A 12454-nucleotide genomic window follows, 5' to 3' on the forward strand; every position below is an offset into this window, starting at 1 on the left:
AATAACTACTGGTTCTGCCTTATCCAAAGCACAGAGTGGATAACTACTTGAGGTCCCTTACACTTCTACTAACCTGAGTTAGAGCTACACCTAAGAAGGAAGACATAAGAATAAGTATTTTCTTTGCATATAGTTTACTGAATCCAGTATGCATTTTCTGACTACAGACACGTGGATGCAGGAGCTGGGGGAAAGAACTGTTTGCACTTCATGTTATTATTGTTCCATATATCCTATGGATTCAGTATTCAGTAGCTTCAGCTATCACAAGTTCAATGTACCCGTATATTGCCTGTATTTCCTCGCCCTTTTTAGAAGAAGTAAATCAGTTACAGTAAATCTGTAACCTTCAGGTTCTCATAAACACTCATTGTTTTTTAAAGGGAAGGAATACTTAAAGGTCCATTCATTTTAAACACAAAGGAAGTTATTTGGGGGAAAAAGACAACTGCTGCCAGACAGGGGTTGTGAGATGACAATACCGGCAAAATCAAGAGAATGGAACTGGATTAGAGAGAAGCAATTTCTAGTCATATATTTTAAAACCAATTCATTTAGACATTTAATTGCAGTATTCTACAATCAGCAAGAAGAAGATAACCATTTGCTGGTGTTCAGTACCCTTCTCCTTTTCCTTAAAGGTTAAAGCACCTTGAGCACTTAACTGAATCCACTAATAAAAAGAGACAGAACTCTAGACATAGTAATACTGCAGTTAAAGTTATGGATTCCTCTTTCTGTTTCTAAAACCTTTTTGTTTGTTGCTAAAATGCTACTCAATACTGTAACTGCTCAGCTTTAGGGATGAAAGGGATCATCTTAGTAGACTTTTTCTTTCTTTTTTAAAAAAAACATAAAAGTCCCTCCTACAACACTCAGTTGAAACTGCAAAAAACATTCAAAATACTACATTTGAAATACTTCCTCATTAATAAAAGCTCAAAGAAACCACTTACAACTGTGCAACGTCCTTGCTAAGTTCTACTGTACAATGGTTAACATGGTCCCTGTACGTTGTCATTAGCATCAATGACGGTAAGCTGCAGTAAAATAAGCAGCTATATAGGTCCTCTTTAGCAGTCAGCGCTGCAGGAATAAAAGATGCACTGAGTAGACAGGCTGGCTTCAAAGCACTGAAATGCTTACAGTCTATTCCTGCGTTGGCTTCCATTCTCAGAGTTGTTAGCTATTCCTTCTGTTGTTTACACTAAATATTCATTAGTAAGACAAGACACAAGTTTATCTTATCTTAATATGCCAAAAACAAAGGAAAACATCCAGATATAGATAAAAGATGGAATTAGTGGAACTCGCAGACAACTGTTATGCTGAATTCAAAAACTGGTGAGCCAAGCAGAATGGGGAAGAGGGGAGACAAAGAAAAAAAAACACAAAACCCACCTCTGTCCATAGAAAGGAATTCAGAGTAAAAGATGTTTTAGCAGAGCCCCAGGACTGCCTCTTCCTCCCTCACCAGCACAGGCCTTTTACTTTGAGTGGTTCTCAAGGAATTATGGTTTATAGTTTGAGCAAGTTTCAAGCATGCCATTTCCTTAAGAGGTACCCACTTTTAGGTAAGCTAAAACCCAATTCTCCTGTTATACAGAATTACACAGAAGAAAAAATATAGTAAAACAACGCCAAGACTAGTGCCCTAATCAAGCCTACTGTACTGTGGCCATGTACATTAGGGCAGATGTTAACTATAGTGTCACTTTCCCCCAAAACATCTTTGCCCTTCTCGTGTCAGCTTACAGCTCCCCTATCCAGGCTCACTCAGTCAACTTATCCTACAGCCTTACAGACAATTTGATTCCCTGTGCTGGAAGTAGACACTTCAGTCCTCCTCTTGTGAGGGCACAGCAACTCAAGTCCCAACTTCTAGTTGAAGAGCAGCAATTAAACCTAACAGATTTGAATTTTGTTGGTGAAAAAAAGATGTAAAAAGCCCACCTCCAATATAGGAACCACACCAAGTCTTGATACCTGCAAAACAGAGGTGCTAGGCCTGGCCACCATTTTTTGCTTAATGTCTCAACTGCTCAGCTAAGCATCTGTAGGACAAAAATTTTATCACAGTCTTATGTTAAAAAAAAAAAAAACAAAATTAGGTATCAGACTGCTGAGATTTGCAACATGAACAGCTGAAGTCTGGCAAAGTTATACAGGTATATAAATGCACTCAGCTTGAGTTGGGCGTTTTCCCCTCGCCACTGTTCCTTAAACAGATGCTAAATGACCAACAGTCACTATAAACCTCACCTACAGTGGAGGAGAAAGGGGAGACGAGCTAATTTGTATTTCTTTGTGCCATTAATAGAATATTGTTCATAAAACATCTCTACACCATATATTAGCCTTCAAAATTCAAAGATAAAATTGTTTTCTGCAAGATACACTGCAACTGAAACAGAAATTAATTCAAGGGAGCCTAGCAAGCCGGTCATTTAATAAAACCTTCTGGCTCGACTGCTCAAATTCACGCAAATACTCAGACCACACCCTGACTCCAGTATGTGATTATTTGCTTAACGCTACGGAAGAGCCAAGCTGCCTGGTCAGGATGACTTCGGAATGAACCGCAGGCAGCCGATGCAAAAGGACCAAGAAGTTGTGCCAGCTGGGCATTTTCTAGATGACTGAAGAGCGGCACCAGCTACCTGTTCCCGCTTCCACGTTAGCTGACAGAAGATCCCGTATATGCGTGTGTATAAATATATGTATCAGTGTGCGTGTGCCGTCAGGCGGTGGGTGGAAAGCGCTGGGACAGGGAACTTTGCTCACGCCGCCTGCACAGAGGAACCTCCGGTTCCCATGGCCGGGGTTGGGGTATCACAGGCTATGCACGCCACGGAAGAAAACGCACGCCCGTGAAAAACCCCGTGCGAACGGCTCCCTCCTGGCGTGGCAGTGGAAACCACGCACGACCAGGTCGCAAGGCGGGACAAGGCAGCGCGGAGGCCCAGCGCGACCCCGGCTGTCTGGGGGTCGCTCTGCCAGTCTCCAGCCCGGCCTGGCCCAGCACGCCGCCGGCCCCTGCCCGACCCGGCTCGGCCCGGCCCGGCCCGCGGGCGTGGCGGCGGCGGCGGCCAGAGGCGGCCCCGGCGCCGACAAACAACAGACAACGCCACCGCCCCCCCGCCTGGCCGACCCCGTCCCGGCAGGCGCGGGCGGCTGCGTTGGCCCAGCAGGAGCCGGAGCGGCGGCGGTGCCCACCCCCGTCCCGCGGGAGCCCGTCTCTCCCCACGCGCGGCGCGGCGGCACTCACGGAGGCAGAGCTGGGTGACATAAGCGTAGTAGGACCAGCAGAGGATGCTGGAGATGAAGAGCACCGGCACCCAGTAGAGCAGCCGCTGGCAGCGCCGCCGCATGCCGCCCCAGGCGCCGGCAGCCCCGGCTGGCGGCGGCGGCGGTGGCTGTGGTGCCGCCATCTTCCCGCACCGCATCCCGGCCGCTCGCTCCGGGGGCCCGGGCCCCGGCCGCGCACTCCGCCGGAGCCCGCCCCGGTCCCGCCCCGCCGCGCTGACAAGGCTCCCCTGCAGGGCCGCTCCTCCCACCGTCCGCCCGCCCACCGCTCCCCGCCGCGGGAGCCGGGGCCGGACCGCCCGAGGAGCCGCAGCGTCGCCTCTGGGTCCGGCGGGGTTCGGGGCTGGTAAGGGAGGGGACGCTCCCGCCGCCTCCCGTGGGCGATGACGGGAAGCATTCCCTTAAAGTTTGGTGCCGGGTCCCGGAGCCGCTCAGCGCCATTACAGAATGAGTTACGTGCCTCGGGTGTCCGGCACGTGCAGGAGCGTTGGGGTGTTACCTTGGCTGGAGGCGCCGGTGACGCCTCGCCCCGTACTAACGCCCGGTGCCCAACGCAGCTTCTCTCCAGCCTTTCCGCCTCCGAAGCAGGGATGGTGGCACTTAGCCGCCCGTGGGAGTACTTTCAAACACTCGGTTAAGAAAAGCGGTGCTTTGTTTGCAAGCAATGTTTCAGAGTAACGTATAGCGAACAACAAGTTGTTGCAGGCCGCCGTGTCAGGGCACGCAAGAGGCTGTGGGAGGCCTGGGCGGCCGGCCCTGCTCTGGGCAGACGGTCGGCCAAGGGAAGGTGGCGTGGGGTTGTGCTGACTCACTCTGTCACAGCCGTTGTAAGGAAGCGCTTGTGAAATGGCATAGTAAACCCAGACTGCGTTGCAGTATGCGCACCCGAATCGTTGCTGAACTATCATTCCAGAATTAGAAATGCCGAGCACAGCCCGTAGTATTTCTGCAATCTGCTAGAGTCTCCCAGAGAATCGGCGGCATGGTAGGTAGGAGAGCGCTGGCTGATGAAAATGTGTTTGGACTTGGAAAAGAGGCTTGTGTAATGTCTCACACGGGAGACTACGCATGAAGCTAAGTAATTACAACCTGGAATGCATACGGCTGCCATTGATTAAAAACAGGCCGCAAGAGAGAGAAATAAATAGAGAAAATGTGACAAAAACAATACTAGGTGGGCTGCCAGATTCCAGAGTATAAAACTGAGTTGTTAGCAATGTTTGTTGAAGAGACAGAGAAAGAAGTTGACCGTACGGCTGCAGTGTTTTTATGTAATGCAAAATCATGCGCCCCTCATTACTGTAAGATTAGGCTGAGGAATTCCAGTTAGCCACGGTGAACCGGGTGAATGAGTAATACAGAATGATGTATCAACAGGAATATTACATATCCCGTGGCAGTAAATTATCTTTACCTTTTCAAAGGACTCATATATCATTGTGAATGGCTCAGTGAAACTATTTCTGCAATGTATAGTTATTATAGAAGAGCAGTGAGCATGATAGGATGCCAGTGAAAGATTGGAAGATAATAACTTAAGAAAAGATTCTGCATAATGAGGAATTACGTATCATACATTAAAAAGGTAGAGAAACAGTGAATGGTACTGAAAAACTAGGTTGGATATTCCTATTTACTGTATTTCACAAAAAAGGAGGAAAGGGACCAAAACCAAACATGACATAGACAATAAAACTGCTTTATTTTACCTGTAATTAATCATGCAAGTCATCACTAAGGCCAACATTTTAATAGAACATTTAAAAGATTAGACTTCAGTATGATTTAATGAAAACATCCATCATTATTCAAAACAGATTTTAAAAGTATAAGGAATAAGATTACCACTGCCTGAAGGCATAGCCCACGCTTTACTGGAAAAAGTTAAAAGAAATTAAGGCAATTTAATTCATTTGATGGCTTTTCACACTTATTTGGAAATACCTGACAGTACTGACCCCTCTCAGGTACAAAAGAATAACACATCAAATGTGTTGTGTGTTTCCAGGGACATGTGGCTGTACCATGAGAAGTTCACACCTGGATACTTTATGCATAAGGATGAAGTAGTTTTTGTATCATACTTGGGGGCTATGAAAAGCTTTCCCCTCTAAACCATTTTAAAATTCTGTATGTGATATGGGGCTTATTAAAAACAACACATGCCAGGGAAACATAGTAAACATTAGAGAAGACTTTTTAAGATACTAATTAATTCTTTGTAATAATAGTTATCATACAAAATCATGTATTACTACCACCCGCTTCTCACTGCCTAGATTTCACAATAAACAGAATGTTCTTACTTAGTATGCTAATAATAACAACATTAATTGTATGAGTATTATAGCATACTCTTTACCAGAGCTCCCAAAATCATGACCATTCTTGTTCAAAATTAGCCCATTTAGTGAAATGAACAGGCAAACCTCACTTTAATTTAGCTAGGACAAAAAAGCCTGCCTTAACTAATACTCCCAATTACCTTGGAGCATCCTTTGGGCAAAGAGCTGTAAAGAATCCCTCTCTCCTGCCCTTGCACTCGTGGCTTCTCCCCATGGACATAAGCTCTCCTTCACACCCACAATAGCTTTCTATTCCCTCCACGCCTCTTGTCACTCTCCAGGTGGGTCATGAGAGACCTTTTCTTTTGTGCCTTTCCTCCCTCTGTGGTACGACCTGCAGAAATTTTAGGCAGCAGCAGAACAGCTCAAGAGCAAGCATGTTCAAGGGAGCATTGCATTACGGCAAAAGTAAATCCTGGGATAATCTAACCCATTAGGTATTCCTGGTCAGATTTCCCAAATGACTGTACTTGGGCAGCCTCTGCCTACAGCGAGAGAGGTTACTTGGGGCACAGTTTATTGATACTTGTATGAAATGTTCACAAGAAGTAGTGGAAATGAAGGTAATTTACTGGCTTTTCTTCTTGTCAGGAGCTGGGCTGAAGGCAGCTGGGGTTTGAGGAAGAGGCTTGAGTGTTTGGCAAATTGAAACAAAATGTTCCTGTCATAAGTGGTACCACTCAGCTTTTCCTCCCTCACAGGCAAGGCATTGCTGGTGAATTTTTTTAAAAAGTGTCTCTTCTGGAATACATTTCTAACATTGCCATGTCTGACTCTTCTCTCTATGGGGTTGTGCGACCTAGGCAGCGTGAAGGGATGTTATACAAAGCGGCTGCCACCTGCAGCTCCGGGGCTGGGCATTCCCGCTGCCCGGCTGCTGGAGCCCAGCCCGGGGACCTGGCGTCTCCACCTCAGGCTGGTGGATGCGGGTGCTGCATTCCTGCTCAGCCAGTGGCAACTTCAACAGCGTCCACGTACAGGATGCACGTAAGCACAGACAGCCCAGTCCCCGTCTCCCCTTCGGCTGTCGGGGCTGAGGCTCGCTAGAGAAAGCACCCACCCACCCAGTCTCTACACTCACCAGCGCACGCACAGTTGCACATCCCCCAGTACAGGCACAGCCTCCCTGGCTGTCTGACACCCCTGCCTGGATCTCAGGCCCCCTTACCTGCTCCATGGTCCCCAACTCGCCAGCTGGTCCAGCTTGGTGCTCACTGCATTTTGACAAGGTCCTTGTCCAGCTGATCTTGCTGAAACAAGCATCCTCCTCCTCCATGTACACTTGCCAATTAGTGCGGCTGACCAGGGCTGTTCCCTGCTGTTGTCTCTGTAGGTGTTGGTCGGTCGGCTTTGTGCTTCCGTATGTTTGGCTTCCCCCCTTCTCATCTCACTTGACAAGGTCCTTGATCAGATGACAAAGCAGGTGATCTCTCCTTCCACATGCCCCGACAGGTAGATTCCAGCTGGGTTCAGGTACAGAAATGGAGAGTGCAAACAAGTGCCTCTTTCCAAAGGAATTCATCTTGCTACCCCAGCATGCGGTACTAATTAAAAACTACTCCTCAGCAAGTCTGGGGGCCTCTGCTTTGTTGAACCAACTTTAGATAAAGAATTACATTGTAGTTCTAATTGCTGACATTAAAGTTCTTTGCTACTTAAAATTATAGTCGGATCATGCTGCGTGTCTACAATGCTCACTGTATATGGGTAGCTGTTAAGAGCATTTCAGTGCATTTAAGGAAGGAACTGTACTAGGAATTCTGATGTTAGTTAAGTCATCTATCTAGAAGAGTAGTAGAAGGTTTGTACATGTCTAATGAAGTTACACAGATGTCTTGAATGTATTTTATTAGGACATGATAAACAGTTCCTGATAATCAACCTCATAATGTAATGGAAGCAAAGTAGAAGGAAATCTCAAGCGAGGGAGGATGTTTAATATGCAGCAGAGAAAAATTATCTGTTATCGATAGTTTAGCATAGAGAGAGTCTTCAGAGCTTAGTTTTGTACCAGTTTGAAAGGTCATAAAATTTCAAACCAGCAAGAATAAAAAAGTAAAATGAGCCACAAAAGAAATGTGATTATTTAAATTAATAGTGTTCTTAATGTATAATTTGAATACCACAGTACTGCAGCAAGAGAGCATTTGTAAAGAAATTACCTTAGCATTTGTTTAGGCTCCTGTGGATTTAATATCCAAGGCTGGCCATAGGTGTTCACATTTACTATCCATTCATAGGTCATTGATGAGTAGCTGGAAATACCGTATGTCTATCTAGCTCGTTACATTTCAGCCATAAAATGACACTGGACTCTTAAGACTACCATTACAACAATTCAGTGTGGAAAAATAAGACTTCACATTATTAGATCTTTTTAAGAGGTCATAGATTTACTGTGCTAGAACATTCTGAAAATGATAAAGTGTGATTCATTTTATAATCTCATAGTAACTTTCTGATGATTTTAAGCACAGTATGTTTTTCATAATTTGGTCAATTAAAAAAATTGCAAACTAAGTATGTGCAGAATACAGTGAAGGATAAACAAACACACAAGCAAAATGCTCTTAATTTAAGAAGTATTTTTCAGAGAATCTGATGGGGAATTTATGGCTTATAGACTCTGAACATCTCCTCCTCTATGTAAGCAATCTGATATGGTGGAATACTTTCTCTCCCACCACGTCTCACATCTTCAGTGGAGCAGCAAGAGGAGGAGGGACAACAGGACAGGAGTATAAATACTTGCCTTTGCACAAGTGCAATACACAGGGCAGCAGCTAGGATCAGGAGTACGCACAGACACAGCCAAGCAGGCACACAGCACTAAGGAGGCGAACCAGTGGCTCTACAGGGATGCTCTCTGACCTTCACGACAGTGACTCTGCCGCGTGCTTCTCTCCAGAATGTTTGTATGTTGGACCACACTTACCACAGATAGAAAAAGAAATCTCTCTGCAATGGCTGGCATAAGATATCACTTAGAAAATGTATGCTGCATCCCAGCTGGAGTCAAGTACCATCTGTGCATAGTTCGTGGCTCCCAGCTACATGAAACCAAGCAGCTTAGTAGCCTCTCCAGTCTCAGTCTAGCTGTCAGATGGATTTTAATTGCAGGGCTGTCCTCTTGCTCTTCCTTCATCCTAGCTAGGTACTTTAATTATTTGCAGCTGTTTGGATACCCAAACCTAACTGTTGTTATATGCTTTTTTTTTTTTTTAAACATTTCCACGATGTGGAAATTTGCCTGGTTCTCCACAGGAGAAGCTCATTTAGCTCTTTTTCCAGTAATGAAATCCTTCCTGGAATTTCTTGATTTCTACCCCTGCATTGATACAATACTATATTTGTCAGTCTGCCTTCAGGGAAGTTGTTTAAAGTCATATTTGTGCTTATTATCCACCCACTCTTCTGTCACTTTCAGCAGTGATTTTTTCATTGTGTTGTTTTTTTCCCAGACGTGTTCATCCCGGACTTTTCATTCCCCTGCTGCTTCGCTTTTTAACACTTACGGTTGGAATCGTGGGAAAAAGTTAAACCACTTCCAACCAGTACTAGTTCTGGTGCAATGGAGATCTGTACGGTGCCTCATGGCATGTCTCTGCTTAGGCAAAAATCACAACCCCTTGGGTGGAAAGCCCCTAACGAGCTGTATGTAAGAAACCTTGTCCCATCTAGTGACATCCCATCCTGTGTGCACCGATCCAGTGGTTTCTGCCCTTTGGAGTAGTTACGTGGCTTAATGGTTGACTCCAAAAGTAGGCATCTAAATGTAAAGCTATCAGTCTGACAACCTCTATTTTTTTTAGATCAGGCAATTTAAACCCACTTTTACAGCTAATGCCCTGAAATGCCTTGACAGAGCTGAGGCACTCAGTGCCTTGGTCACACATCTTGGTTTGGCCATTGCCAAGGGATGAGTTACCTGCCCAGGTTCATGTTTTCTATTTCCGGGGATCCTCAGAATATGTCTCTGCACAAAATGCAGTGACAGCCACAACTTCTTTCTTTCCACTTCCTATGGAAGTGTTTTAACTGCCAGGCTGTAAGCAAGTTTTGGCAATTTGTCCACTGTCATTATGAAATAATATAGAAGAGGATGCAAGATTCATATAACCAGAGAAAGTAAATGCCTCGGCAGCCTCCCAGGGCATCTGTCCAAAACAGGGACTTCTGGATTCCAGTCCCTGCTCCTCATACTGGGTTTTGTCATGCAATGGCATATTATTCTCCTTATAAGCTACGTCATCTCTGGCAAGAAGCAAAATTTGATAGCAACTACCAGCAGCAGCTCAAGTCTGTCAGAATCCAGACGGCCATTATCCTGCTCTTCATCTCTGCTTCAGGCAATGTTACTTCCACTCCCTCTCATATGCTGTCCCCAGCACCTTTGTAACTGGGAGCTGTTTCAGTTGAATCACATATATACCTGCTTGTGTGGGTTTTGGGTTTTTTCCTGCGTTAATTCCTAACTGAGCCATCTCACCACCCTGTCACACACGTGCTACTGGCCATGAAAGAATGCGCATGAGAATGCACAGCTCCCAGGAGCAACATCTTGCATGGTCCCTATACTCAGTACTGCCTGGTTAACTAGTTTAGTTAGTTTGCCGACTTAAAACAGATCTCATGCAATTCTCTGCATGGATCCATTACAGAAGCCTAGGTGACTAACTTCAGTATTTTACTGCAGAGATTTGAATACTTGAAAGTTCATTTTTACAGCACTACACTCTTTTGAATCTACGTTGTAGCTTCTGAATTGGGGTTAGAGTCAGATAGAGGTCATTGTTTCAAAACACAACTTACAACCTCAGGCAAATCACCTACAACCACTTAACAGTAGAAACAGTTACTAAAAAATCATGGCTTATGTGTATGGCTGCTTAAAAAGGAGAAAGATTATAAATTTATTGTCAGGAGAAAACTGTAAATGAAAAGTTACTTGCAATGGAAAGCTATGAAACCGGAACTGGAAAAGCACCTGTACAATGATATTAACTTAATCCATTTTTAAAATAAGATGGACATATAGATAGGCAACTCAGCTCTGTGTACTTTAAAAAAAAAATCATGAGTAATAGTTTATTTGCTTACACTGGATAAACAGAAACATATTACTAAAATTTAAATACATGTTGCTGTTTCTATGAATGTTTATATATATATAATTAGGTCTTTTATATTAAAATTTTCATGTGGGTACTAATATTTTTATGGAATGCTCTTAGCTAATAATAATGTTCCTCTGTGGGAGGAATTTGTAAGTCAAACTAGTGGTAAAAATTAACATTACCCATTCAAGATTAAAGCACAGCCCCACGTATTTAATAGTGCGTGTAAGAAAAAGAACATAATATATCCAAGTGCACCATCTGCTGACAGGTTCAGGATGCCAAATGCTTTCATGGATTTTCAGATACAGGGAAAAATACTGTACATTCAGACCTCACACACATTAGAAGATACTTATATTAGTTTGGGCTTGATTTTAAGGCGAGTTCAGAATTGGTATTGCTACAGATTAGTTTTGTTTCAGATTAATTTTTGAATAGTGAACTTCTGGTCCAATTCTTTTCCTTCTGCAGCTATGGAGTTCTTTTGCTAGAAACTGTCTCAAAAGTGTCCTCAGTGGGACAAGAGAGCAAGACACATTATTATGTAAAGAATATTATGCAATATTGAATCAAAGTGAAAAATTCCTCTATCATATTTTTCCCCATTTTCAATGCACCCTTATCCTCATATTTAGATGGAAGAGATCAAATAACTATAGAAACCAGGCAGTATGACCAACAGTATGCTGCAAGTCACCGTTAAGTAGTGTCTCTTTTTCTTCAGGCTGATAACTTTATATGTTACACAAGAATGTGCAGTGGAAATAATTTATATCGACTTACTGCCAAAATGTGCAAGGAAGGAAACTGCCTATGTGATCTTAAATGTCAGAAGAAGATTAGCAGGGAGCAGCTTGCAGTACAGGATATTCTGCTGGGAACTAGGAATTCCTCAGCACTCAGACAAAAGGTAGGTAGTATCACAAAGCTACCCAAAGCTGCAGGTTTAACAGTTACCATTTCATCACAATTTACAGCTGGTCTGGGCATAGGTGGGCAGTTCCTAAGCATCCACTGAATATCCTCTTACATTATGACAGGTTTCTTAACTTACAGAAAAGAACAAGAGTTGTTTTTACAAAAAAGCCTCAATTTACACAAATTTTCACATAATTCAGTTGCAACACACAGATTTCCTCTGCTGCCAGGAACTTGGCAGATTTTGCATTAAGGTTTTATTGAGCACAGTGACTGCTGCCTATCCGAGGGGTGCCTCTGTAGCAGATGGCATGTCCCATTACCTTGCTTTGTTTTCACCTGTCTGTCCTTGCACTTCCAGCTCTTTTATATGGAATTCTGTGGCAGAAAAGCAAAGCTATCTGAAGAAATGGCCAAAAGAAGCAAAAATGTCTATTTTTTTGTGATGGTGAGATGCTCTAATTCAAAACACTCGTACATTCATGTTATGCAAAAAAAGAAGATTTTTTTATGACAAAAGAATTTGAATGATATACACTGCAAAGAAAAGTAGTTTCAAGTGCATTTATTTTGAAATAAACAAGAATATTATATGCATATATTCATATTTATATTAAATAACTTATTATTAAACATGACAAAAAATACTTTTAAAAACTAATCTGACAGTTTCACATTCTATTTTATATTAAGTGACTATAGTTAGGAAATACATAGAAAAATGATAAAATTGTCTCAAGCCAGCCATAAAAGCAAAGTGCACTA

General features: G+C 43.5%; 1 protein-coding gene across 1 annotated transcript in view; it reads right to left on the minus strand.

Moving 5' to 3' along the window:
- The window catches only part of ZDHHC2 (zDHHC palmitoyltransferase 2), a gene marked incomplete at its 3' end in the record, with an annotated part of 30798 nt that extends 27337 nt beyond the window's left edge, over window positions 1-3461 (minus strand). The window contains exon 1 of the mRNA XM_081999026.1: window positions 3269-3461. Coding sequence (XP_081855152.1) covers window positions 3269-3446 — 178 coding nt within the window. The 5' untranslated portion in view covers window positions 3447-3461. The remainder of the gene's footprint in view (window positions 1-3268) is intronic.
- Between the last annotated feature and the right edge of the window lie 8993 nt (window positions 3462-12454).

The sequence above is a fragment of the Phaethon aethereus genome (assembly GCF_964289735.1).
Source record: "Phaethon aethereus genome assembly, chromosome: 4".
NCBI classification, from domain to species: domain Eukaryota; kingdom Metazoa; phylum Chordata; class Aves; order Phaethontiformes; family Phaethontidae; genus Phaethon; species Phaethon aethereus.